Here is a 26,858-nt window from a genome sequence, read left to right as displayed (position 1 = left end):
AGTATGCCAATTTAGCATACGTCTGCTGCCATCTACGATGCAAAGAAAAAATGAAATGATATATAGAATTAATTCTGCCACTATGAATTTGATAGCCAGGAACGCAGGAACCCATCTAACCTGCTCTATTGCTTCTGACAGGGCCCACATGCTTCAAAGAAAGATAGAAAAATCCCTGCAGCAGACTGCAAAAACCAATCTCATCACGCACCGAGCCTCCTAATTTCATTTGGCAGAGTTTGGGCTTTTCTAGGACTATTTCACTTGCTTACTGAGTGTTACAGACAGGTTTCAGTGTTTTGAGGGACTGGGTGAGGGTGACCAGCCTGAGACAGCACACTATCCAACACCTTCTCTGCAGGAAAAACATCTTACTAGCCCCCAGGATTTTGTGGTAGGCTCAAACATAGGATTGATATCCCACATATTATTTTATTCTAGCTTCTGTAGCTGCTCTTTGCATGAGCTACACCGCTAGGTCATTCCTGGGTCCCTGTTAAGCTCTTGTGAGAGTGAGCGTCATCACTCAGCTCTTCACCGTACGAGGTCAAGCCTGTTGCTTTTCAGTTTCTTCCTTGTTTCTGTGCGCATCCCACACATGCGGTATTCAGACGGCTCATTGGATTTCGAAAAGCAATTTAATTACGCTCCAAACGATGTTCCTCTGGGACCAAGAAGCTCCAGGTTCCCTCTGCCCCGTTCTCCTCCCCCGGGCGGGTCTCAGGCGCTGTGACAACTTCTTCCCAAGCAAAGCTCAGTCCCATCTCTCCAGATCACAAAGGTGCAAGTCCAGCCACATCCTTTGCACCTTAATATATTGGTACCCGCTGGAAATACACAGGCCTACAAAGTACAGGGCAGAGGGTCTAGTTATCCCTCCTGGCACTGTGTAATTGAACCCCTCTTGTATTTATGGACTTTTCAGAGCCTGTTTTATAGTCCTAAGGTCTATTTTAAGTAGCCTTCTCATGTTGTTTCTTAAATAACAAATAAATACCGAAATAGAAGTAACGGAAACAGCCCCCGGCTCCTTCCAGAGCAAGGACTGAGGAAACTTTTCAGCGAGGCAGTGATGTTTGTCGGTACCGGGGCAGGACAGCAGTTCTGCCCTCCCGCTCTGCCTCGGCTTCGTGGAGGACAGCCCGCCCATCTCCCACGCCTCAGGCCCCGGGCAGGCGCGCTCGGCCCGGCTGTCCCCGGGCAGCCCCCGGTGCCCCCCCCCGGCGGGTGCGCCCTGCCGGCAGGCTCGGCGGAGGGGCTGCTCGCAGAGGTGCGAGGCGGCGAGCGCCCTCCGCAGCCGCAGCCACCGCCCTCGGCCCCCTTCCCGAGCCGGCGCCACCACCGGGTGACGCGGCGGCTCCCGCAGCCGCCCGGCAACGCGCGCGAGCCGCCAGCCACCGTCACCGCCCCCCGAGCGCTCTCACGGCGCGGCGTGGCGGGCGCATGCGCGGCAGAGCGCTCGGCGGCGCGGGCGGGAGGCGGGCGCAGGCGGCCGCGCAGGCGCAGCGGCAGGCGCGGCCGTGGGGCCGCGGCGCGGGCGGAAGATGGCGGGCCGCGGGGGGCGCGGGCGGAAGCGGCGCGGGTCGGCGGCGGGGCGCGCGGAGCCGGGGCCGGCCGCGGCGGCCTGCGCGTGCCCGAGGTGGGCGGGGGCCGGCGGGAGGGAGGCGGGGGGGGGGGGCGGGAGGCGGCGCGGCCCGCTGACGGCTGTGCGTGCCCGCAGGATGAGCCGCTTCTGCCCGCAGTGCGGGCGCGGCGTGGAGCCGGCCTTCAAGTTCTGCCCGGGCTGCGGGGAGAGGCTGCCGCCGCAGGAGGAGGAGGAGAAGAAGGAGGCGCCGGCCCGGGCCCTGGCCCTGGCCGCCCGGGCGGAGGCAGCGGAGCCGGAGCCGAAGCCAGCACCAGCGCAGCGGCTGGCGCGGAGCCCCGCGGGCGGCGGCAGGGGTGAGCGCCGGGCCGGGGCCGGGGCCGCCGGGGCCGCCGCGCTGCCCGGCAGCCGCCTGCCCTCGCTCCCTCCCTTCCTCCCTCCCTCCGCAGCGAGGAGCGGTTCCTGGTCGCCGCGGAAAGCCCGGAGCGCCGCGGTGGCGCCTCTGCCGCAGGACCAGGTCCTGACGGACCAGAGCAAGCAGCAGTGGAGGCTGGTGAAGCTCCTGGACCGGGGCGGCTGCGGGCTGATGTACGAAGGTGCCGTGGGGCCCGGCGCCGCGGTGGGGCGGACAGGGAGCCGGGAGCCGGCCCTCGCTCTGTGCGCCGCCCGGAAAAGTTGGCTTGGAGGGAGGCTCGAGCGAGCAGGAGGAAGGGTTGCTCCCGCCGGCGTGGGCAGCGAGGTGGGGAGGGCTTGGGGCTGTCGGAGGGCCTCGCCTTTGGCGCCGCAGCCCCGGCTGACCTCGGTGGTCAGGCTGTGGGCAGCGGCAGCAGAAGCGCAAGGATGGGGCTGTCCTTGCCTTCCGGGCTGGGGGCTCTCACGCCAGGCTTGCGTGTCTGAGAGGTCCCCAGCAGCTGTCCGTGTCTGCTGGCAGCTGTCTGGGATGTCGCTCATCCCTCGAGCCGCTGGAGTCTGCTGTGGATAGATGTGGCACGGAGGCGGCAGCGCTCTGCAAGTGTTCTCCGAGATACCGGCGGCAGAGGCTGGCCTGCACGGTTTGAGTGCCTGGCATTCCTACGTTGGGTTTGAGCTCTTGGAGACCTAAGAACATAGGTGCTAGCATTGACATAAGATCAAGCTGACAGTGGGATTCTCCATTATTTACCAGAACCTGAATCATTAGCTCTTCCTCTTCTCGGATTTAGGTTCAAAACCTAAATGTTACCAACGCAGTCCTACGGCGGTTCCTGTATTGTAGATATCGTCGATATTTACAGAATGTCAGTTCAGGTTTCTCCTCCTGTTTCAGGGCTGAAAGAAAGAAGCTAAATCATCTAGGCCACCTCTTAGCTGTTTAATGCCTGCTGATCTTTCCTCTCCAGTCTAGTTCTAAACTTCCAAAGGAAAGATTTGGATTTTATTCTCCCTTGTTGACCTGAAAGCACTTTTCCAATGTTTTTTTCCATCAGTATGCTTTGCCTGATACTTGGCCTGAGTTTCTTTTTACCTACTTATCTTAATGCCCAGCCTTCATTATGCAACAGCATGTGTTTTAAAAAGCTGTGATGTTAGAGAAAATCAAAATTTCTCTTGCAGTGGAGGGCATTTTTCATAGAACCACCTTCTGGATAGTGAGCAGCAGATGACTTGTGTATAGCAGTGAGTCCAAGAACAGGAGAAGAGAGACTACCCCAAGGCCCCATGATGGGTGCAAATCTTTTTGGAGGAAGAAAGTCACACATAACTCTAGCATCCATGCAGAGTAGAAAAGATTTTGGCACGTCTCTTACAGATACTTGAAAAACTGCAAAGTGAGCTGTAGTGAAGTCTAAGCAAATGAATTTGAGGTACTTTTGAGGTTCTACTAATGATTTGTTCTTTACATATCATCTTCAAAGTACCCCACTACTGTAGCTATGCCTAGATGCTACTGTGATTTAAGCAGAACTCCACTTGAAGCATGTCAGGGGTGCTGTGCTTCTGGAGCAAGGTAAGAATTATTTTGTAGTGACGTGGGAAGATGCGCCCACAGTGGATGCTTTCACAAAGACCAAGAGAAAGAAGCAGAGGATAAGTAAAAGTCAGTCACACAGGCTGTGTTTAGCAGTGCTGTTTTTTTAACCAACTAACACTGCAAGTACCTCTGTTCTGTGCTCCTGTAACCACATTTGTTCCATCCTTCCACAGCACAGTCAGCATCTGGAACCTGTCCTCAAAAGCAAAGATACTCCCTGAAACTTGTGAGTTTTGATCTGTGTGGGTAAGGAATAGTGTGGAGTGTACTGTGTCTAGGACCTGACCCATCTGGCCTGTATGACTAGAGGTGCTGGAGGAATTCAGATAAGATGGTCATACAGAGGCTCCCTCTAGCTTGAAGTAGTGCGGTCTCATGGAGTATGCACTAGCCTCACTGCTTTCATCACTGTCAGTGCATTTGCTTAGAGAAATAAGGAAAAGAACACCAGAGCTTAGAAGATCAGTACAGCTCCCTGGGAGTCTTTAGCTTGGATTTTGGTAGAAGTTGATTTTACCAATAAAGATGTCAAGAAAATAGATATGAGGATTAAAAAAAAAAAGCCTTCATCCCAGGTGGTTACCTCTTAGACCCACTAGGCTGTCTAATCTCCAAAAACAAATCTAGTGGTATACGGTAGGGTTTTTGTTTCGTAGATGTAGTATAAAGAGAATTGAGATGTCTGACCTGCTTCCTTCATGTATGCCAAGTGTGCGTATATCCTGTTGAAATCTGAGGGAGCCGGAGGTGTTAGAATTTGATGGCTGTGCTGAGGTAGTGTTGATGAACCAGCACTGAGAGACTCTCTGTATTGCCGGAACACATTTATAAATCACATGGCGATTAAAGTTCTGAGCCAGCTTCCTAGACACTTGCCAGTGAGTTGGGTCCAGAAATGTGTTATTTTCAGTAATATCTGTTCTGCTTTTGGAATTCAGCTGACTTAGTAATTCACAGTTTGGAGCGAAAGACTGTATTCTCCTGTCTGCTGTGGCCCTTGGTGGTTGCTCATGTCTGGGAAAACCCATGAGGACTGGTGGTTCTGTGGGGAATCTAGATGTGCCTGCTCTTGCTGGCATTTGAAAAATCACTTTTCTGTTTTATCAGAGAAGAGCCATTTAAGAGGATGGAGAAAGAATACGGTGTTAATGGGAAGGGACAGCTAAATGCTGTAAAAGTAGAACCAGTAGGTAGGAAAGTGTAACTAGTTCCGTACATAACACTCCCGACTCCTATATTTTGCAACTCCAGCACCATGTGGCATTTTGCTCGGCAGTCTGCTGACTTGCATGCCCCTGCCCTTGCAGTTACAAAGGACTGTAGGATATAGTATGGCGTAGAGCAGCAGTTTGATTCCTGGGTTTGGTGGTTCAGGTCGCTGGTACTGAGAAAGCACAGCTCTTTGTGGCTCACCAGGCAAGATGTGTGATAAAATTTTCTCTGCAACATGGTCATTTATGTTGTCTGGAGACCGTTGCTCTTCAGCAACCCTGGCCAATTGTGGGTGGGGCTGATATCGAACCAGCCAGGATATAAAATTGCTGCCTCCTCCCATACAGAAGAGCATCTGTCCTAAGTTAGCTTGTAGTATTCGGAGTACATACACACAGTTGTGCATGCATGCGCGCACACACACACACACACACACACACACACACACACACACTCAAACTATGCATTTCAGGTCATTGGGTAACAGCAGTAGTAAAAAGGCAGTAATATGGGTATAAAAAGATGGATTCTAAGAATTCAACACATTACCCAGACACTTAGGAAATGTCATGAATACAGTCTTTCTTACTTATCTTTTGCTTTCTGACAGTTAAAATAAAGTGGTACAGCTCCTTGTTGGAATTTGCATGTTTGTAGGAATAATGTCATCCATGCTGTGGATAAGAAGGTTGCCTCTGGCTCCTTTTTGCAGCTTCAGGATTAGAGCTTGTTCCAGTTTGCTAGATGATCTGTATTGTCTAGGTGATTTTAACCCACAGAGAACTCTTAAGTGGTAAGGCTTGAAATGTCCATCTTGAGATGGCCACTTCCTTGTTCCATGCTGATGCTGGGAGTTTGTGGTTGTTAGATGCAGCATTAGACAGTGAACCAAAAGACCTGAGCTCTGTTTCTAGCTCTGTTGCTGACCTGCTTCTTGATTTTTGGGGTTTGTTGCTTTCTTCTTTAAAATGCACAGTGAAGAGCTTGTAGCAATCTAGCCCAAGTCTCCCTTTCTAGCAAGGAGGCGTGTAGCTTAAGTGACGTACCTTCATCTCTGTGCTCCCTTTAGGATGTAAAAGATGGCAAGATCTACAATGAACAGAACTTCTTCCAGCGAGCTGCAAAGAAAGCCACAGGTTGGTGCTCCTTGGAAGGGGGAGGACTGTGCTGCATGTTAGGAAAATTGGCATCCCTCTCACATAAGCTATGAGACTTTCTCGGAAGTCCAGGCTTGAATAAACTAATTCACTGCTTGATCTGTGCCAGAGTGCTAAGCAGCTTAGCCAGGTGTCTGCTCTCCCAAGGGTGTCTAGGTACCTTTGGACAGCATGATATTGACATTGAAGCACTTCTCGAAGCTCTCTTGCCCTACCCATGCTTTGTATCTTGATCTACCCGGTAGCTGTTTAACCCTGCAGCCTGACCTGCCTTGTTTCCCTGGTCTCAGCTGTCTGGCATGTGCTTCATTGATCCAAAAACGAGAGTGTGGGCAAGCTGACCACAGTACATGGGCAGGTGTCGGAAGAACCCCCCGATTCCTCCCCCCACCCCCTTGGGATATCATGCCGATATCCCAAACATTAGGCTAGCATTTATGGTCAAGAATTGGTATGAGCGGCTTCTGGTTGTGAGCTGCCCAGGGCAGAGTGTGCCTTTGGAGAAAGGGAGTGCAGCTCTGACCTAGCCCCTCTATTCTGGAGCTCCTTAGCAGCGTCTGCACTGCTCTGTCTTGTTCTCTCCCCCTCTAGTGGAGAAGTGGAAGAAGCTGCATTCTGTGCCATTGCTGGGTATCCCCGATTGCGTTGGCTTTGGACTCCACGGAAATAACTATCGGTGAGGTGGTTCTGTGCAATGCACAGCTGAGTTCTTTTGCTCACGGCTTCCTTCCTTCCTTGCCCATCTTCTTGGGCTTTCCTTCTTCTGTCGTTGCTGTCTGCTGTTCCTTTTCTCACTGTTCCCTGGGCTCGTAACCTTGTGTACTGATCATATCTCATTTCCTAACAAGTAGTTTGCCTCTGTCATTGCCTTATTCACTTCAGTCCCTGTGTTGCTGGTGAAGTCGTGACTTTTGCTGCTTCTGCTCGTGCCAGGGGACATCACTGACCTTTGAACTTAACATAAAGGGAAGACTCTATATGTGCAGTATGGGATCAGCATGCCTCCTTTACAAGGAGGTTCTGTTGTCAAAAGCGAGGGAATTTGCACCCAGGTTAACTTGGAGTTGAAGAGGGGTCAAGTCCAGGCAGATTGCTTGATGAGCATCTGTCGCAGGACTGCCATATCAGGTAGGTATTGCTAAGTGTGAAGTCTTTGTCTCTTGTAGGTTTTTGGTGTTTCCTGATTTAGGGCGAACCCTTCAGTCCATCCTGGATGATGGTTTAAACCTACTGAGGGAGAAGGCAGCTTTTCAGATTGCAGTCCGGCTGGTATGTAGAGAACCTATCCTTTCTGAGAGACTTGTTCAGTAAAGCCCTATAACTTTCTCTGTGACCTTTTAAAAGTGTTAATGGCTATGCAGATCATCAAGGGGGTTGGCTGAGGTCTTTTTAAGTAGTGTCTCTTGAGCCTATTAATATGTAACCTTGAGGGAATTTGGGGTAAGGAGAATGAGAGAAACCCTTGACTTGAAGGCTGCTTGTGAGCTCCTTGACACAGCTGCCAAGAGCGGGGAAAGAATGGTAAAGTTCAGTGCTAGCCAGAATGCTGACAGAATCTGTCTAGTTCTTATGTGCTTGCCTCCTCTGTTTACTCCTAGCTAGACTGCCTGGAGTACATTCATGAAAATGAGTATGTGCATGGGGATATCTCCGCTGAGAACATCTACGTGAACCCAGCTGACCTCACAGAGGTAGGGAGCAAGAAGAGCAGGAGCAGAGCTGTGAGCAAATGGTGGTGAAGGTGGGTTTGCAAAGGAGGATAGAGCAGCACCCCAATGGGAAGAAAGGTGCCTGCTCTTGGGAGGAGGAGCACTGCGGCCCACGTAGCGCTCAAACAGATGCTGTGTGCAGGAGTGCAAGGTACATGGTAAGCAGACTTCACACTTGAAGGAATGTTCACGATGCCTTAGATGCCACCATGTGTCTGGCATGAGGAGCAATGACTTCTCCTGAAGGGAAGTTTTAGGCTTCTGCCTGGCAATCTCTCTGGAGAAGGCAGAGTAAAGGTGCAGTCTCTGGACTTGGCCCCAAGCAGTAGCACTTAGATGTTGTGTGGTTCTCGATGCCTTCTAGGTGACCCTAGCGGGCTATTGCTTTGCGTTCCGTTACTGCCCAGGAGGGAAGCATGTGGCTCGGCGTGAAGGCAGTAGGACCCCTCATGAAGGCACAATAGAGTTTATCAGCCTAGATAGCCACAAGGGAGCAGGTGAGTCTATTGTCTTTGACACAAACCAGCAAAGCTTGTCTAGAACTATTCACTGTGGTAATGTCGTCAGGAACTAGGCCTCCCTGCTGGCATTTCTGTTGTTGCTGCTTTCCAGGCATTTACATGCATCTGGAAAACAGTTCCTCTTTGAGCTGTTTCCTCTTACCTCTCCCTGGGCCTCTGGTGGGGGACTTGCTAGGTGACTCAGCAGCTGCAGCAAGAGGTGCAGGGATGCTCCTGTTCATCTGGAGCCCTGGCTACTACAGGCATGTGAGGAGTATGAACAGGGCTGCTTTATTCAGGCTTAGCAGGAATCTGTTCCAAGACAGACTGGATCCCTGCCCAGAACAGACTTGCAGCAGGCTCTGCTCTGCTCTTAAACCAGTGAGAGCTGGAAAGGCATTTAAATGCGCCTGTACTGCTCCTGTTTGGGGTGGGACTGTTTTCTCCCAGTGTTCAGTGTCCTTCAGAGGCTGGTGGGGGGGGGAGTGTTTCTCAACTGTGTGATTTAGCAGGCTCCCAGTATTGTTATTAGGCTCTTGCATTGCTTTAATTGTGTTCTTTGGACTTGCACCCCTTTATGAGGCTGCCTGTGTTTTACACAAGAGGAACCTAAAATAGAGACTTCTGAGGCTGCACAGTGAGTGCTGAGCTATGGAGAGAGCCTAGGAACTTGCCTGTGCAGCCAATAGGCAGTGTTCCCTTTCCACTAGGAAAGGATTCCTCTGGCCTTGCGATTACTTGGGCTGGAGTCCATACTCTGTTGAGGAGAGGCACTAACCTGGGCCTAATCTGTTTTTTCACACTTGAATATCTCTTCCTTCCCATCAGGACCATCTCGTCGGAGTGACTTGGAATCTCTGGGCTATTGTCTGCTGAAATGGCTCTGTGGCTTCTTGCCTTGGTCTGATGAGCTGACCAAAATAGAAAGCGTGATGGAGAAGAAGGAAAGGTAAGTGACATCATAAACTCTTTTGGGAAATGCTGAGATCAAAGCAGTGAGGGAGGATTTCTGACTGAAGGGAGCTCACTCGGTCACAGTATGGTATTGGGATGTGGGTAAATCCATCCCACTGTAAAGGCTGACTCTGGAAGCAGTTGGCCAGAATTTTGTCTCCAACTGAAAGAGTCTTTGAACCCCAATTTCTCCTCCATTCAGAACCTGGCCATCTGAATTCAGCCTTTTTTTGTCCCTACTGCCAAAGACAAGCTGTTCAAGTCCCTGCTCCATTGTTTACTGTCTGACAGCACTCTGCATTGACTATTCCAGGTACAAGGGGGATGTGACAGGCCTCCTCCGACTGTGCTTCAGGCAGAAATTGATTCCAGGTATGGGCATGTTCTCTGTGACTGTGGAGTATGGGAAAGGAGGACTGACTATACCTAAAGCTAGAACCTTCTCTGCAGTGGCATCCTAGTCTGGGATGGCTTCCAGTGGTGACAAAGTTTTGGCTGGCAGGCCCCTTCTGTGAATGAATTCCTTGTTTCACTTTGCTTTACAGCAAAACAAGGATGGTTGATGCCTCTTACCTGTATTCATGAGCCTGGCTGAAGAGGCAGGTGTTCTGGTGGCTTAAAAAATGCAAGATTTAGGACTAGGGGTCTTTCCCCCCTCTTGTATTTGAGCTTCATGATACTGGTCTTTGGTTTTGTTTTCCTCTCTGCAACTGGCCAAGGCAGGTGATCTGTCCACTGGCAAAGTCCATTTGGCAGCCTTGTAAAGAGAATTGGGGTTGCTGTGCTGCTCTGTGCAGCGGTGTTCCTTGTTTTGCAGATGCCTTGCAGAGCTACCTGCAGCAAATAACGGCACTAGAGTATGAGGAGAAGCCTGACTACGAAGCCCTGCGGCAGCTCTTGAAGAAGCCACTGGAGAAGATGAGAGCTTCAGCTTATGACTCGGTGGATGTCAGGGTCGTACCCTAAGTAAGTTAAGTTTAGTGCAGCAGCACTATGCACCCCCAAACACACTAGTGGGAGTGTGTGAGCAGCACTGGCCTTTCAGAGTTCCCTATTCTTAAGTGACTAGTCCAGTGCGACACAAGGCCAGGCTTTGCCTATGTCACAGCATCTGTTTCCCCAGATTTTTGGGGAAAGAACACTTGCCTTCTTCCTCCAGGGGCAATAAATAAAGGTTGAACAGTCTGCAGGGGTGTAGGGATGCCAACAAAAAGCAGACTATGGGAACTCTGATCCTTAGAAAATACAGCCAAGGGCCTGGGTTTTCTGCTTATCCTTTTCAGATACCAGCTGGTAGCTCTACTGGGCACGCTTGCTCTGTTTCATCCATGAGGGTAGCCGCCAAACTTGAAAGGCTAGCTACTGAGGTTGGATACATAGAGACAAATCTACTTCTAGTCTAGAGCTGCATCAGCTAAAGCTAGTGGTAAAGTGACAGGCCCAGGTACACTGAGCTAACGCTTCACCTAATGTACTCCCATGTCTGTTCAATTCTTTCTCAAACTGATTAATGTTCCTATTTTGTGCCTTTTTTCCAGATCAAGAAAGCTTTCACAGGAAAAGAGTTCAGTTCAAAGCTTTCTGCACTGTGAGGCCTTTCCAGGAGACATATCTAACTTTTATCTAGCTGTTTTAGAATCGAGAGAGTTTTTATAGGTGGTGTTCTCTGACTCTAATGTGACCTAACACTGAATCTTGAGCCACTGCTGTAAGAAGTTCCAGCTAATGTGAAGGCGCTTCTGCATGGCAAGTTACTGTAAGCAGTAGCTGAGCAGCTACCTGGAGAACTGTAACACAGCCACAGGGAGAGGGCCAAGCTTGGCACAGAGAACCTAAATCAGGGACTTTTTGTAACTGTATAGTCAGTACCTTGTTTTGTAATAAACTTTGTGAACAAGCACCCAAGGCCAGTCTCCCTTGGTTAGTCAGCATGCATGAGGCCTTTCTGTAGCTTCTGTTTTTAGGGATGGTGTAGAATTGTTAGAATTGTTACTGCTATTCAGTGTACATTCCAGCTGTTCATGATCTGGATGTAAATAGCTTTGAGATGGTCCTTTTTGCAACTGAAGGGTAAGAACTTGCCCAGAGCTATACCTCCACTTAGTATTAATTATGACTTGTTCAACCCGACTCAGACTTCTACCTCCCCCCCCCCCCCCCCCCACAACATCACCTCAGTTCTCCAAGCCCCCGGTTCAGTGAAATAGGTGCATGGGATCCAGGGCTGGCACCCCCACAGCCATTAAAATAAGACAGGGAGCCATGTATTAAAAAAAAAAGTTTTATAAAAAAAAGTCACTACACTGTATTGAACTGTTGCTGTCTGCCATGGTAATTTCTAAACAAAGGAAGAGTCATGGAGTCCAGTTCCAGTGTTAAATTCAGTGACATCTCCTGGAAGTCTTGTACCTTGATATTTTGATACTCACTACTTGTTCTTAAAGAGGAGGCTGTTCTTTTAACAGTTATAGCATGAAGTGGCTTTAGCCCAGACTTGCTAGGCTGAGGTCAGTGTAGATTTTTTCTTCAAAGTTGTTACTAAGCATGAAATTTCCTGTTCTGTAGCAGTAAGAAATGCCTGTGCTGTCCTTGCAGATTAGAAGGCAGGAGTGAGGCTTAAATTAGAGCTTTCAGTAAGTACTATCCACCCTTATTGCACTGCTGCCTCTGGTTCTAGTGTTCAAGTGTTATTTGTGCTTTACTTGAGGACACACTATTGAAACTAGCAAGGAAGGCTGTGCAAGACAGGAAATGAAGTTAAGTCACTGGATGGAGGTGGCAGTTTAACCACACAATTCCAGCATCTAGGAACAGTTCACAGAGATCATAGTACTGCTGTATCAGGCAGTGAAGTGTTAAGGCACAGAAGGGCAGTTTTTCAGGTGAGGGAACACATGGCAACTAGGGCTTGAGGCAAATGGGGCTAAAACCATGCGAGAGGTAGGTTAAAAAAAAAAAAAACACCCAACCCATACACACAAAAACAGACCTGCAGAGAGCCTTCATATACCTCTTGATTGTTTCCATAAAAAAAAACCTTATAGATCAGTGCAGCAAGTGGTATATACACAGAATAGGAAAGCACCAGCTGAGTAAGATAGCACCTGTCATGAAGGATAAGTTCACACAGCCTCAAAAAGGTCTTTCAAGTGGAAGAGTTCAAGCATAGTGTTACATCCAGTAACCTGGGAACCAAAGCTACTTCTTTTAAAATAGGGCTCACAGTGAAGTAAGGGACATGACAAGTACTCTGCTATCAAGGAGTAACTGGTGAGGCATGATGCAAAAATGAACTGTAAAATTTCATACATAGAGAAGGGTCTTAATTTGCATAGGATCACACAATAGGGAATACTTTAGAAAGGCAGCTATCAAGAAAGGAAATTGCCCAGAAGTGAGCTACAGAAGCACAGGATAGGTTTGTAGACCATGATAGGCATAGACAAAGTTGAGGGGAGGGGGCACTTCTTGGAGGTATTGACAATTATTCACTACCGCCCTGCATGACTACACAGAAATACTGTTTCCAGGAACCCTCTGGAAGTAAACAGCATGAAATCAGAGACTTAAGAAGCCCAAGTTCACCCTTTCTTCACTGTGTTCTGCAACATTTTTTCGCTTGACTTGTCTTCTGTCACACTTGCCATCACTAGGCCTAGCACAGACTGACTGTAAACATGATTTCAAGTAACAAGGCTGGCACAGCCCCTTGTTCATGGCACTGCCAAGAGACAGTGCTGAGGTAGTTTTGAGAGGTACTCCAAAGCTGCCTTCTACAGAAGATGTAGGACTGGTGCTGTTGACAGAGGAGTAGCCTGAGCTCCCTTCTAGGTTAGGATTTCTTGGGGTGAGATATGCTGGAAGAACATGACTGCCATCTGGCAGCTGAGCCTCACTCAGTGGTACTGCATGCTCAGGCCAGCCTGCAGCTAGGTTATCTTCATCACTGGAGTCTTGACAGCAGTGCTCTGCTGGATCCATATAGACCACAGTTACATCCAGGATTCCACTGGGAGCTGTCACTATAGGATGATGAAAGAAAAGGTTATCTTTGATAACAGCAACACCAAGATGACATTCAGTATAGAGTAAGAACCAAAAGAGTAGATCTTACGTCTACTTATATATGGATAGAGTGAAGACACAGCTAACTTTGTCCTCATTTAAAACGGGGGCATTCCCTCCTCACCCTGTTTCAGCGGATACTGTCCACCAGCAGTTTACACAGTGAAAAGCCAGTCACAGTGTTAGCAAAACAAGCAGGTAATACAGCATTCACAATGCTGGTCATGGGCAAAATTCCTGGAGCAGAACCATGCAGTGCAGTTCGAAGTACTCCCCCCTTCATTCAGAGTTTGGTCCTCTGTCACAGCAGTACTTGAAAACAGTCTCACTCAAACTCTAAGCATCTACAAAATCCTTCACCATGTTCTGAAGCAGTATGAAGAGAAGGGATATAAATATTAAACTGCTTTAGAGGTATAAGACCACTGTAGAAGCAAAGGAGTTTTTCCCAAAGTGGTCTTCCTCTGAAAGTTGCCTGAGGAAACAGTTTTAAGCAAAGACAGATAGCTAAAATTTGTCTCATCTGCTTTTTGTAAGGAGAATAAAACCCTCACCATCTCCATCTTTCTCGCCTTCACTTTCCTGATCACCTTCATAACCAGAGCAGGAGTCTAAACTCCAGTCCAGAAAATTGTCTAGAAGACTTTCTTCCTGGGTGGATAGCTCAGCTGTGGGTGTAGTCACAAAGCTGCCTCTGTCATCCTGAATGCTGTCTTCCCTCCTCCTGTAGTGCACAAGAGAAAAAATATCCAGAAGTCACATATTAAAAGCCAAGTCTTCTTTTCCAGCTCTTTTAAAAGGTATGCCAGTTAAGAATCAGAAGATTAAGATCAGAAAAATTGATTATGCTTTAGAATGAAAGTTCAGGACACCAGAAAAGAGGAAAGCCTCATGTTATCTTCCCAGACATTTATAGTGATGAGCTTTTACTAGCCTTTTAGTTCTCTTTCCAGAGGGAGAGCTAAGGAAAGTCTGAATTTCCACCATATTTGTGTGCAAGGGGCTGGGCTCCGGGTCTTCCTGCTTCACACCCAACAATGAACACAGCTGGCTGTAACTCATCATCTTTAAAAAAAAAAAAAAAAAAAAAAAAAAAGTCAGTACAAATAAGATCATGCAATTCCCTCTGGCAGAAGGGTGCTATTTCTCTCTTTCCTAGAAAAATCCATCATAGCAAGTTCTTGCCACACATACTCAACTATACTTCTTACAGTCCCAGCAGATGTTTAAAAACCCCTGCTTTATTTGCATGTTCTCTCCTCCAAAAAAAAGAAAAAAGAAAAAAGAAAAATCTAAAGTTAAGAGTTCCTTCCCATTATTTGAAGTTTTGTACATCCTGCCATATGGCTAGTTTTGCTCCGAGTGTCAGGCATCACCAAATGAAGAGAAAGAACTCACTCACCTTTTCTTTACCTATTTCTTCGTAACGCTCATCTTCAAATCGTTGTTTCACTGCAGTTAAAGACACCTGCCTATAATCCTTTGGGACATCATCATGGAAGCTGGAAAGAAAGATTAAAGCCCCAATCTGAGAATGGATTACATGAGACCATGCTACCACCACCTGCCAATTTAAGTACTTTCCCACTGTCCAAGAGCATTTTGTCACTGCTCTGCATTAAGGAAGTTGGTGTTTCAGGAACCAGATAGGCCACTTGGTTTCAAAGGCATATTAGCATCCAGTTCCTTTTCTGTTGCTTGAAGTAAACAAGATATTTGCCTTGTACTTTTCCAAAAGTGAGCTATCTTTGCTACTGGAACATTTCCTGAAGTTCGGCAATAAGCAAGTCAGTCTTATGAAAATAGTGACATTTGGCAAGCTGAAACTGCTAGCCTTAGAAAGCATCACATCAGCTGTAATGCAGGCCCATTACCAGCCAGGGAAATAAAAAGCTATCACTGAACAAGAACATATCTAATATTGCCCTAGGCCGCAGTGCCTTGTGATGGGAGGAGAAAAGCTGCTTCCCAGATCCACCTTCTTCATTTGGAAGGACTGGTCATATGGATGCAGTATGTCTGGAAGAGTTAGATTCTAAACATTCATGTGCCCTCCCAGAAGGGTTCCAAAGGTTTTACCATTTTTGGTGGAGGCTTAGCACACACGGCAACAGGTCTTCGAGAGAGAAACCAGTGCATTCAGACAGCTGGCTTGTCCAGGGATGTGCTGGAGAAGAGAGTACATACTATCATTTTGTGAAGCTTGGTAGTTCTATAATCACACAGATATTTTTAATGGGATAAAGAACATGATCTTCTACAAGCTTGTGCCTGTAAACAGCTTACTCAAATTTAGAGTCAGCTTCAAGGATAGCTTTGTCTGCCAAACTGAAGTTATGGCTAGCTATATTGTCTATGCTGTAGAATTAATGGCAGAAACCTTCAGTCCCATTTAAACATATTTGCATTGTATAATGCTAACACTCTGGTTCTTCATAACTATAAAGAGACAAAATAAGGTGAACTCATCTCTGCACTCAGAAGTCTTGCACCCATGTCCCTCACCTCCCCCCCTCCTCAAATGACTGAGGCATCTTGCCCAAGAAAGAAAGAAAAAATGGCTCCCTAAAAGGGCAAGTCAGACTTGCATACCATGCTGCAGCTCCACTTAGGAGGCTGTTCCTTACCTTGCTTGTGTAGTATCTTAGCCAGCAGCAGTGCTGCAGCGGCCAGACGAGCTGGGGAATACACACAGAGGCTTGTGTTCAGCAGCGACAGTTCACAAATGAAGCTGTAAAGGTGAAGAGTTCTTCTCTCCAGCGAGACTATGTTTGACAATACTTCTTCGTAGTCCACCACAGTAGGTATCTAATATACAAAGGAGAACAGAGGTTGGCAACGTAAGTCAAGCACCAAGTAGTTACAACACAGCTGTTCCCAGCAAACCTTCTTTTCATTACCTTAGAGTTTGTTTTTGTTTTTTCTTTTTTAAATAATACTGATATCAATGTCAGTATTGATATCAATAACTGATATCAATGTCAATCAAATAAATGATATCAAAACACTCCCCAGTGAAAGATTATATGACCTCTGAACTTGAGAGTTAAGTTTTAATCTCTACACAAAGAGAGACAGTTTTATATCAGCAGGCTTTTAAATGTGCATAGTCTTACTGAGAGCAGTTCCATCAAAAATGACATCTTAGATGTTATGAAGCAGGAAAGGATTCACACTTCACTGCTAACTACAGCAGCACAACTTCAGTGGCAGCCCAAAGGGCTAAGCATTCCATCCATTTTCCAAACTCACCCTTATCTTTCCTTCTAGGGCAGAAATGATCTCACCCATCATTCTGACCAGGTCTTCATATTTGTATGTGTTGTCTGTTAGCCACACAGCTTCCCGTATTGTCAAGATCTCTTTGCTGACGAAACTGCAACATTAAATATTATTAACAATTGACCCCAGAAGAACCCAAATGTGTGCACCTGTGCACTGATTTTTTGGGGGGCAAAGAAATGCATCCAAGATGACCAAAGAGTTAAACAGCTTCATAAAGTACTTGTTAAAGTCATAGATCAGGTACAGACTGGGACAAAAGGCACAGCAACTCTTCATTTTACCTTTAAGCTGGAACCATTTATTATTCTAATCCATCACATTTAGGAAACCTCTCCTAGGTGAAGATATTAAGGGAACTAATACAGAAGAATAATATTCCACCACACCATGCTTGTTTATTCCTGTAAAGTGCAGCTCTGTTCATTTGAGCACAAGAGATTAAACTGGGTAACAATACTGCTGCAGTTGTTCCTTACAGGATTATTCATGCTAATACTGTGTGAAAGACTTTAGTTGCTGGTAGAAGCCATTTAGACCTATTCACTGCAATAGAGTTTTTTCATATTCAAATATGCTAAGGAAATAATATTTTGCATGCCATTTGCAGAGACCGGGAATGTTTGTATGTGAACACAGTTCAAGCAGCAGTAATGTAAAGGGAAGCCAAAAGGTCTTTCCAGTACTATTATTAGTGAGGAGCCAGGGCAGGGTGGGAAGGAGGTTGGAGGGAGGTGGAAGGGGAAAGGGGGCAGAGGGAAAGAAGCTAGAGTGCACAAATGAATTTGAATGATCATAGTAACTGCCTGTGATCATCAGTCATAATCCCTACCGTGTGCAAATGACCATGCAGGCAATTCCCAGAAGTTGGAGTCGAGCCCGGGGTACAGGTCTCAGTTTCAAATAACGATCCACGCATCCTACTGTCATGTGAAGGCATAGGCTAGAAAAGTCTTTCATGGTAGCCACTTCTACCAACCAGTCAATCAGGATGTACCTAGGCAGGAGAAAGAGAGAATCTGCCAGGTTAGAAGCCATTCAGGTCTGGGCTGAACATTCTCCCCATACAAGTCCCCTCTCCACTGAAGGGTTCCAAACAAGAAATTGTACCAAAAAAGACTTCAGAAAAACTCCGCGTTGCACAACAATAACGATTTGCAGCCAGAGGCCTGTTGTCCTCTTAGGGGCCAGTGGTCCTCTTAATTAGTTTGTGAAATGAAATTGAAAGCTAGCCTGTAATTAATAGACACTTGAACAAGGAAATAGATAGGGGCATATAAGTCAGGAGGCTAAAGACCACCAATCTAGAAAACTGGAGAGTAACTCTAGCTCCAACAAGTCAAACACCGCTTCTAGCTCCTGGAGGGCTCGTCAGTCTTGACAGTTGCAAGAACTTGCATTCCAGAAAAGAAAACAACCCCCACCACCCACACACACTTCATTTTCACTGTGGCTCAAAATAAGGGCTCTAATACCTCCTCTTTGCAAAAGTGTCATGTGTTTAATTGTACATAATGCATGGTAGAAGTATTGTAAAGCAAAAGGTTCCATCTTCCAACACACCACATCCTAGATTTGTTTTCCTCTATTGGTGTAAAGGCAAACAGACATGTTTTCTGCTGTGTCACAGGCAGGCATGCCATCTTGCAGGCCTGGCTCCTGGATTTGAGCTTTTACCTCATTGTTTCATTCATTCCTTTCTGCACAGTGAAGATACTTTGCTTGCTGACAGGGAGGGAGGCTTGAAAGATCTGAGACACCATTTCATTGGAAGATTTTGCTTCTAATCCTAGTTGGTTTCCGTTCCCACAAGCTTTAGCTAAAGTTATCTGCAGTAGACAGAACACAAAAGAAAATGCTTATACCAAATGCAAACTAAAGCATCATGGGATGGTCCTGTAATTTTCCTGTTGAAAATGGAAATGACCTTTCAAGTTGTTTGTCATGTTGGTAAGGAACAGGTAGTTCTTAGTCTGGCTTAAATGCTGAACAATGCACCCATTATTTGGGAGTAAGCCTTAAATTCTAGCAAAATAGGGATCCTTGCTCAGATTGTACCACAGAAACGCAGTATTTTCGAGAGAGGACGATTTGCAGAGAACACACATACACATTATTCAGTAATTTTGACCCTGTATTTAGTGGGAGGAGTCTATGCTCACAAAAGCATACAAAAGACTGAAGACAGACTAACAGTCAGTCTTACCTGTGCTTCCCAGCAGCCTTTTGCTGCATAGTCCCTTAGCTTCCTGAGGCTTTGGAGGTATCTGCCAGGATCTGACATCTAAAGAGAGATATGTAAATGGATTTCAAAAACCATTACCTTTACAGGATGAATGGAAGGATTGTAACACTAATATCCAGAGAAAAAAAAAACACTGCTTGTGGTTACATGTATTGTTTCAGCAACCAGTCTGTTTCTCATCATGAGGGCAACATTGTTTTTAAGAAGCTTGCTTCAGTTCTTGCCCAAGGTCTCACAGGAAATGAGACAGGTCATTCAGCATTCCAACATATTTATAGATGATGATGTAGGCAGTCTCCCCCCTCCCATTCCCAAGTGAGCAACCTGATCGCTAGCCAGTGGTGACTATGCCTTTAGCAGATTCAGTATAAAGGAGCTTCTGCTTGCACCACAGCTTAACTGTTCATGGGCTCACTTATTTTAAACATCAAGGCAAACACCAAGGCTCATTTGTGAGAGTTCTTAGCGCTCTCCCTGTTTATGAAGTAGGTAACCCATGAGGAAGAGCAATGTCTTTCTGCAGTTGTTTATCACACATAACAGAGGTCCAGATGTTACAGTGGAAAATGTTGTTTTGAGACAAAGTTTACTTACAGCAGCCTTTCTGTTACTTTCCCAAAGGAGGTAGGAGCTGTTTAAACAACCCTGCTTTGAAGATTCTTCAAACATTTCAAGGGATTCTTTTCTTTTTTCTTCATCCTAAGATCAAAAAGCACAATGGTATTTATGCTGTCCAGCCAACTGGGCACCAGACCTCCAAACTTCAGCAGCTGCAGAACAGCTCTGTACCGAAAGCTATGGTACGGCATCTACTAGTGGCAAGTCCCCTCCAGACGGCAAGGGGTGCCACTACATCCACTCAGTGCTGTCCTGTGAAGATCCAGGCTCATGAATTAGTTGGTAGTTTTCCTTAGCTAGTCAAAAGCTTTTTAGGTTGCTCACCACTGAAGGCCATTTATTTTGATACACGTTAAGACTGGAAGCCTTCCTTTGAGGTCTGACCACAGTGCAAGCCCATAATAAGCCAAAACTAATTTCAGTTCTTCTAAAATTGAATAAGCTGAATTGATAACATTTTCAAACAATCGGTAACGTATACTCATCAGAACGTGAATTTCTAGGGCATTTGAGCAATACAAGAACATTTGTTTGATTTTTATCAAGGTAAATAGAGAATTAGTATTATCAGAAAAAGTCACCTTCAGAATCACCAAAGACATCAAATCAGAAACATTGCTCACCTCAAAGAGACTTAAGACCTTAGCCAAGCAGTGGAGAATAGATCCTTTTTGAACCTGAAGAAAGCATTAAAATAAAGTGTCATTAAGGAGGAACAAGGAACAGGGAATCCCCGCCCCAAACAATTCCAGAGTATGCTTTTGTTTGCCTTTCAATCATTCCTTCCCCTTACTTTTCTCAATATTTTGAGATCTTTGAGATAGAACTGAATCTCTCATAAGAGACAGTACAGGCCTCCGGCACTCACAACATACCCAGTGCAGTTTGGCTGCAAATTCATTAAAACAATTGATTCATGGTCATTTAAGCAGCAAGGGCATAAGAGCTCCTGGGGTAAACAAAAATAATTTTTCCAGAAGAACTAGGTGGAGTTACTACGCTATCTTAAAGTCAAGAGCAGAAAGAAATCTTACTTTCTCCAACTGACATTCTGCTTTGAGACTTTCATAGACCACAGCTTTACAACAGCTTCCACTCAAGGACCAGGGAGGACGAATAAAAAGCCAGATGAATGGGGCTGCGCGCACATTCAGACGCTCCGCCAGACTGAAGAAATGAGATGCCTTTAATCCATTCACTTCTGCACGACCCTCATCAGAGATGGACACTGAAAAACAACCACCACCCACCCACCCCCAGAAACAGTTTAGAAATGAGTTTATTCACAATACGTTCTTGGCATTTAATCAGGCCAAGACAGTCAGCGACGTTGCTACAGACAATAGGATACAATCAGGAAAAGACTGAACAGCGTCTTCCCTTTAGAGCTTTAAAAAAAAAAAATCAAGGAGATGGAAAAAGAAGAAAGATTTTACTACAGTCAGTCTGTAGCAACACACAGCCCTAAAACTGGAGGGCATTCTGCAAATACCAATATTCAGAGCAATGTTAATTCCTGTCAGTGCACAAACAAACAAAGCAGCATGCAAGTCACCTGCCTTGCCAGAACCCTCAGCGATAAGGTTCCTCCTGTCAATCATCAGTCCCTTTTGTCACATCTAAAAGACTAGGTAACCAGTCAAGCTTGATCAGAAGTTTTTGAAGCGTGACTTGTAAATATGAGTGCATAAGCTCTGCATTGACTAATTTCGTGGGTTTTTTTAAAAAAAACAAAAAACTTTTGCACCATAATATCATTTAACACCTAACAGGTTAGTGGCCGATGCTCAAGTTTGACTGAAAGATAAAACTGAAGAGGCATGATAATCACACACTGAAGACAGCAAACTGGCTCTGCACTTCATAGTTCTAGAACCTGGGTACAAAAGCATCAGTGTCCAAGGCACAGGAGAAACAACTTTGCAGGTAGCCAATAAAAATGCCAGCTTTGTGACTGGACAATTAGTCTGATCTGCAGCTAGAAATAAGCCTTCAGTTCATCTGCGCTTCCATCTGTCACACCACTCTCCCCAAGAGCCCAAGTACAAGCTTTCATACTTACAGCCTTCATTGTACAGGTATGCTATCCCCAGCTTCACAGCAGCTTCAAAGTTACCCTTTTCAGCAGCCCTAAATTGGAATACAGAGAGGATACTTCAAGTTTAAGTCAATAGGTATTTTCAGGCCCTCATCTTTAAACAAGTTACTACAACGTAGGCCAGGCTGTGAATCTGATGCAGTGTAACAAATGCATTCTAACCACCAGCACACGTGCTCCTGCCACAGAAGTTAAGCATAAATTGTGCCCTGGCTTTTCTCGCTGCAACTCTTTGATGTGACCATGTCCAGAACAATTTGAGAATTCTGCAGGAACTGTTTTCCAATCCCATGTAACATCTCCAATGCCAGAATGCGATAACATATTTTGGTATTCCCATTCTCAAGCCAATTATCAGATAGTCTTTAGAAAGAACATTAAACATGCATCAGAGCAGAAGCAACAATAAGAAATGAAACAATTAGCATGACACCGAAAGTGACCAATTTCCATTCAAAGCAGAGATAAACGGACACTCTCCTTCCTTTTTAAACCAGATTTATCGTTATCTATTAGAACTCCAGTCTTAATACTGACATTTATCTATTTTTCATTAGGTAAAAATACTTTTTCACAGGAGGTGACTAAACAAACTGAGACTTAGAAATATGGTTATATTCTAGATCTTCTGATTTGACTTGCATGTTCATATGGCAACAGGCTCCAAGAGCATCAATAACACAGGTTTTAGTTAATATGCTGCTTTCCAACATGGAATACTACTGCACTGCAAGAGAAATAAAACTTTGGTATATACAACAGGCCGTGCTCCTATTAAAAAGACAACAGGTTAATGTGCTTGAGAGTTTAGACATGAACTCAACAATTCTTCCTTACAGCAAGCAAAGACTTCTACAAGTAAGAAAGGACAGTCAGATATCCCACATGCAGTAGAAATTGATTCACATTGGATACCTAGCTTGAAGCATCCTCCTCTACAATCATGGACATACTTTGATTCTTAAAAGTTTACCTTTCAAACATCTTCAGATTGTTAGGAGAAGGCCATATTTCTTGGAAACTCGCACATGCCCAAACGCTAGCATGATTATCCACAAGGTATTTAAGATGCGAGTGCACCTGTGGGGATAGGGTGTGTGTGTGTAAGAAGGCAATTACGAAAATAAGGGACCAACAGATAAACAGTTCTTCAGCCATCTAATTTTATATAGATAGCAAATTAACCACAAGTAAATCACAATTGTTTTTCTGCCCAACCATCACTAAGGCAAGAGCTGCCAAACTGAACTACATTTTTCAGTCACAGTGATCTGGCAGGAGAACTCCCACAGAACACCTACACAAAACACTCAAATCCTGCTGCTCATCTTCTTAAGCTCAAGTACTGAGAAATACAACTGCTATTAGTACAGCAAAAAAAACGAAGAAAACCAAAGAATATACACAGTAGTAAGATTTACTCTGACATGAGGAGCCAGCCTTTTCCATGTCAAGTCCTGGCTCCTGTTGCCAGAGGCAAAGCCATAGCGTGTTACAGAGGAGAAGCAATTAGACTCACGGCTCTGACTGAAAGGATGTCCTCAGCAGGAAGGCCTTTCAGAACGTGAAACAGAACATCTTCAGGCAGACTTAACAACGTCAGGACTCGGGGCCGTTTTCTTATCCTTCGCTTTGAAGGGAAGGAAAAACATCTGGAACATCTACAGTGAATTACTGGAAAACAAAAACCCCAAACACCTCAGTTAGCCATGGAACAGCAGGAGGAAAAAGAGATGCTATAGAATATACACATATATAAACACAGAGATGGGCAGTGTTACTGTACCTATTCTACTGCAGCATAGGACACCACTTATTCAAAGACATTCATTTAGGATGAAGTGACCGATTTAGCAGTTTGAGCTATGAAGAAGTGAATGATTATTTTATTTTAATTGATTAAGGCGAGAGGCTCAGAAGGGGCGACTTAAGCAATTCAGCTCAACTCTTCTCCGTTGAGCACAATCCCTCTGTAATATAACTTCATCATTTTACTGATTTTAGTTAGACTGTCACTTCATTTACCTCCCCCACATCCTGACTTTTCCTTCTCAGCTGACAGTAGTCTTCAAAATGTGACCAAAGAGATTAGGAACTTAAGACCCACCAAACTAATCCAAGATCTTTCCAAGATCTTTCATCTTTTTTCTAAGAGGCCTCTTGCCTGCCACAGACACTTATGGAAGATGTCAAAGAAGCAGGAAGCCCTTTCTTCAAGTTTTGGCATCTCGTAGCATTCAGAGACTGAAGCATCACCTCCATCTTCTGTTCCTGTTAAGGCAGCGTTTACCCTCAATGCATTAGCCAAGAGTAGGAAACTACCTAACATATGAGGCAAAACTGAGAAAAGCACACGAGTACCACTCGCTGAAGACACACCCCATGGTAGAAAGCCCAATCCTTTTCCATCTGCAGGGGAAAACGCAGTGTCCGGACAGCCACTAAGAGGCTATCTCTCGCCTGTGCTCAACACTAACAGCAGGCTGACTAACAAATGTTAGAAATTCAAATCCGTGAAAGTTGCTAGGAGGAGGAGAAGAACACGTCCCCCACCTCAAGGCTGCCTGAGAAGGATCACCCCCATGTTTCTGGTTGGGTAGGAGGATCCCCCTCAGCCCCAATGTCATTTCATGCTCTACCTCCTTTCAGGTCTGTCAAGCAGCCACAGAGATATCAGCGTTGCTCAATTCAACGTCAATCTCTTACAAAGGCAGCGGTAACCCACTCAAAGCAGAGCTCTCAAGAGCAGCCCGCGCAAGCAACAGAGGTCCACTTCTGAGACAGAAGAGGGCGGACACGAGGGCTCAGGAAACAAATTCTGAAGTGAAAGTTTCAGTCCCACAACACAAACGTTAGGGCGTTTGTTAAGGAAGACGTCTTGCTTGTATTTTTCAAATTGGGCTTCTAAGTCTTCTACAAAGAGATCATATGGAAACTGTAGTTACTTACTTTCTAAAAAAGTTTCATAAAAGATAGATTCCACTAGAGAGCCCATTAATTTGCCACATATGGAGGCCCACATTTTTACCCTATTTCCACTGGTTAATTTCTAATTTGAAGTCTTTTTGAAATGAATAAAAACCCCCAAACAGTAGAGTCAATGCGGTAATATAATATATATGGCAAACCACAGCATATTATCTATGAGCTAAAACAAGTTAGACTCATGCAGCCTCCCTAGATTATAGGGTCAAATGCATAAGCTGAGAGAATGGTGCAAGTCCCAAGTTTTCTTCTCTTCACAGTGAAATTAAAAGCCAGAAAAGTCAGGGTGAAGATAGGTAATTTTAATGAGGGAAATATTTTTCCTCCATGAAGTTTTTTTTCCCTCCTCTGGCCTACTCTACTACTTTCAGCGTTTACCTTCTCCTGGTAATAACCTAACGTGCGGAAAGCCTCATGATCTAGTGCAGCTCTCTGATTCTTTACATAGAGTTTGGATGAAAGACTGGAGAAGCGATAAGTTGCATTTATCTTTGAGAGAAACAGAGCATGTTACCAGCTGCAGACGCAGTGAATGGAAAAATATATGGACTGTCCAGTTACAGCCCTCTCTCTCCGAGGTTATAGATGATTTGTTCAAAACAAAGTTACTGCATCATCTTCAATTGCTTTGCACAGCTTTTTACAGTTGGCAAAGTAAGTTTTATCTGACTTTTCAGCAGGATTCTTAGGAATAACCTGCAGATTCCCAAGGAGTCCATAAACAATGGCTAGAAAGCCACTGTGCTAAAATAGCCTTTTGTGCTCGCCTTAGCATATATATACTATTAACTTCCTTGGCACTTCAGGTTTCATGGAATAAACCACCAACAGACACACTATAGCATCTGTTGTCCCAGTATAGCATGTATCTATCTACCTGTTACCTACCTTTGAATAACAGACTATTGCCATGAAAATAAAACACATACAGGGAAGAACACTCCTCTCCTTTTCATCCCCTTTCCCAGGCCAATTTCAGCAGAATTATTGTAATGAGGAAGATAAGGACATCTACACTGGGGTGCCAATTGCAGGGTCACCCACATGAACAAGACAAAAGACAGAAAAGCAGGTTTCAGAAGGTAAGAAGCCATACGGGGAAATCAGTTTGTAACTTCACACGATCACAGAACCGTTGTGGTTGGCAGGGACCTTCAGAGAGCCTCTGGTCCTGCCCTACAGCCCAGGGCAGGGCGAGCTGCCGCAGGCAGCTTAGGGCTGTGGCCAATTGGGTTTTGAAGATCTCCAGGAGGGATGGAGACTCCATAATCTCCCTGGACAAGGTCTTCCAGTGTTCCACCCTCAGAATGAGGAAAAAAAAAAAAAAACTTCTTTTTTTAGACAAAACATTTAGACAAAATTTCCTGCATTTCAGTTTGTGCCCAACAACTTCATAGCTGCCCTATATGTTATTCCACACACAGCCTACGTTTCTTTACAGCTGGCTTCAAAATGAGAAGCCAAGGAGCGCTGAGATACACCCAGCACTTGCAGACTATTTGTACAGCCTCCAGTAGAAAAGGACCAGAAAGCGCAAACCCAGGTAGGATACAAAACACCGACGCCCCCGCAGCGAGAGGCCTGGGGAGAGCCGGCGGGGGGGCTGCGGGCAGCGCGCGCCCCAGGGGCAGAGCCCCCGCCCGTCCGCCCGCCCGCCGCAGGCCGCACCGCCGCCGTTTGAATTTCCGCGCGCGCCGCGGGGCGCGGAGGACGGTACGCGCCCCGCCGCGGCACCCGGAGCCCGCGCGGCCCAGGGCCGCCCGCCGAGCCGGGCAGGCGCCGCGGCGGGGCCCGGGCAGGGCCGCAGCCCGCCGGCGCCCCGCTGCCCCCGTCAGAGCTCCCCTCCGGCGGGGCCCGGAGGGCGGGAGCCCCGCTGGCGCCTCTCAGGACAGAGGCGGGAGGAAGCGGCGCCCCGCGGCCCGGCGCAGAGCCCCGCGGCCCGGCCCGCACTCACCGCCCGCCTTCATCTCCGCGCGTCCCCGGGGAACCGACCGGCACCAGCCGCCGCCGCGCCCCAGAGCCGGCTCCGAATGAGGCGCGCGCGTGGGGGCGGGCCCCGAGCCCCCGGCGGTGGGCGGGGCCGCGCCCACAGACCCCGCCTCCTCCGGCTCTAGGCCCCGCCCCCTCGCGCCTCAGCGAGGGTCAGGGAAAGCGTGCGCCGCGAGCTCCGCCCAGGCCACGCCCCCCCGAGGCGTCGCCCCGTCCCGCCCGGAACTCCTCCCGGCCTGGGATAGGCCCAGAGCCCGTGAGCGACGCCTACCAGCCGCGCGCACTTTTTTTTTAAACCCAGCAGGCGCTGCGACTGGTCGGAAGGCTGGTTGGAGGTGGTGCCTGCCCCGCCCCGTGGGCCGTGATTGGGCGTTGAGGATGCGAATTCGAATTGGGGCAGTTGGCGGTTCGAGCATCTCGCGGACCCGGCGGCTGGGGCGCATGCTCATGG

The 26,858-nt window shown here is 46.7% G+C and overlaps 2 protein-coding genes across 3 annotated transcripts; one reads left to right on the top strand and one right to left on the bottom strand.

Annotated features, from left to right (window-relative positions):
• Positions 1-1,478: 1,478 nt before the first annotated feature.
• VRK3 (VRK serine/threonine kinase 3) lies at positions 1,479-11,025 on the top strand. 2 transcript variants are annotated; one of them, XM_064520679.1, is made up of 13 exons: positions 1,479-1,639; positions 1,721-1,938; positions 2,032-2,178; positions 3,767-3,819; positions 5,875-5,941; positions 6,554-6,638; positions 7,129-7,231; positions 7,561-7,653; positions 8,036-8,168; positions 9,000-9,120; positions 9,439-9,497; positions 9,943-10,091; positions 10,664-11,025. In XM_064520679.1, exons 1-12 carry the CDS (start codon positions 1,545-1,547, stop codon positions 10,089-10,091), a joined length of 1,323 nt encoding a protein of 440 aa, XP_064376749.1. In that variant the 5' UTR covers positions 1,479-1,544; the 3' UTR covers positions 10,664-11,025. The 2 variants fall into 2 exon arrangements, with proteins under 2 accessions (XP_064376749.1, XP_064376750.1); XM_064520680.1 differs by lacking the exon at positions 2,032-2,178 and having other exon boundaries at positions 1,480-1,639.
• Positions 11,026-11,390: 365 nt separating this feature from the next.
• CCNF (cyclin F) lies at positions 11,391-26,500 on the bottom strand. The gene is made up of 17 exons (XM_026100436.2): positions 26,373-26,500; positions 22,953-23,107; positions 22,407-22,513; positions 21,398-21,465; positions 20,370-20,563; positions 19,959-20,012; positions 19,312-19,416; positions 18,679-18,756; positions 18,150-18,301; positions 17,305-17,469; positions 16,443-16,566; positions 15,818-15,998; positions 15,270-15,357; positions 14,593-14,692; positions 14,125-14,255; positions 13,745-13,914; positions 11,391-13,147 (listed from the first exon to the last, which is right to left on the bottom strand). The coding sequence occupies exons 1-17, from the start codon at positions 26,383-26,385 to the stop codon at positions 12,684-12,686; spliced, it is 2,349 nt and encodes a 782-aa protein (XP_025956221.2). The 5' UTR covers positions 26,386-26,500; the 3' UTR covers positions 11,391-12,683.
• Between the last annotated feature and the right edge of the window lie 358 nt (positions 26,501-26,858).

The sequence above is a fragment of the Dromaius novaehollandiae genome, chromosome 14 (assembly GCF_036370855.1).
Source record: "Dromaius novaehollandiae isolate bDroNov1 chromosome 14, bDroNov1.hap1, whole genome shotgun sequence".
Lineage (NCBI taxonomy): Eukaryota > Metazoa > Chordata > Aves > Casuariiformes > Dromaiidae > Dromaius > Dromaius novaehollandiae.
Note: the sequence above shows the minus strand (reverse complement) of the source record. Positions and strands in the feature narration are given on the sequence as shown.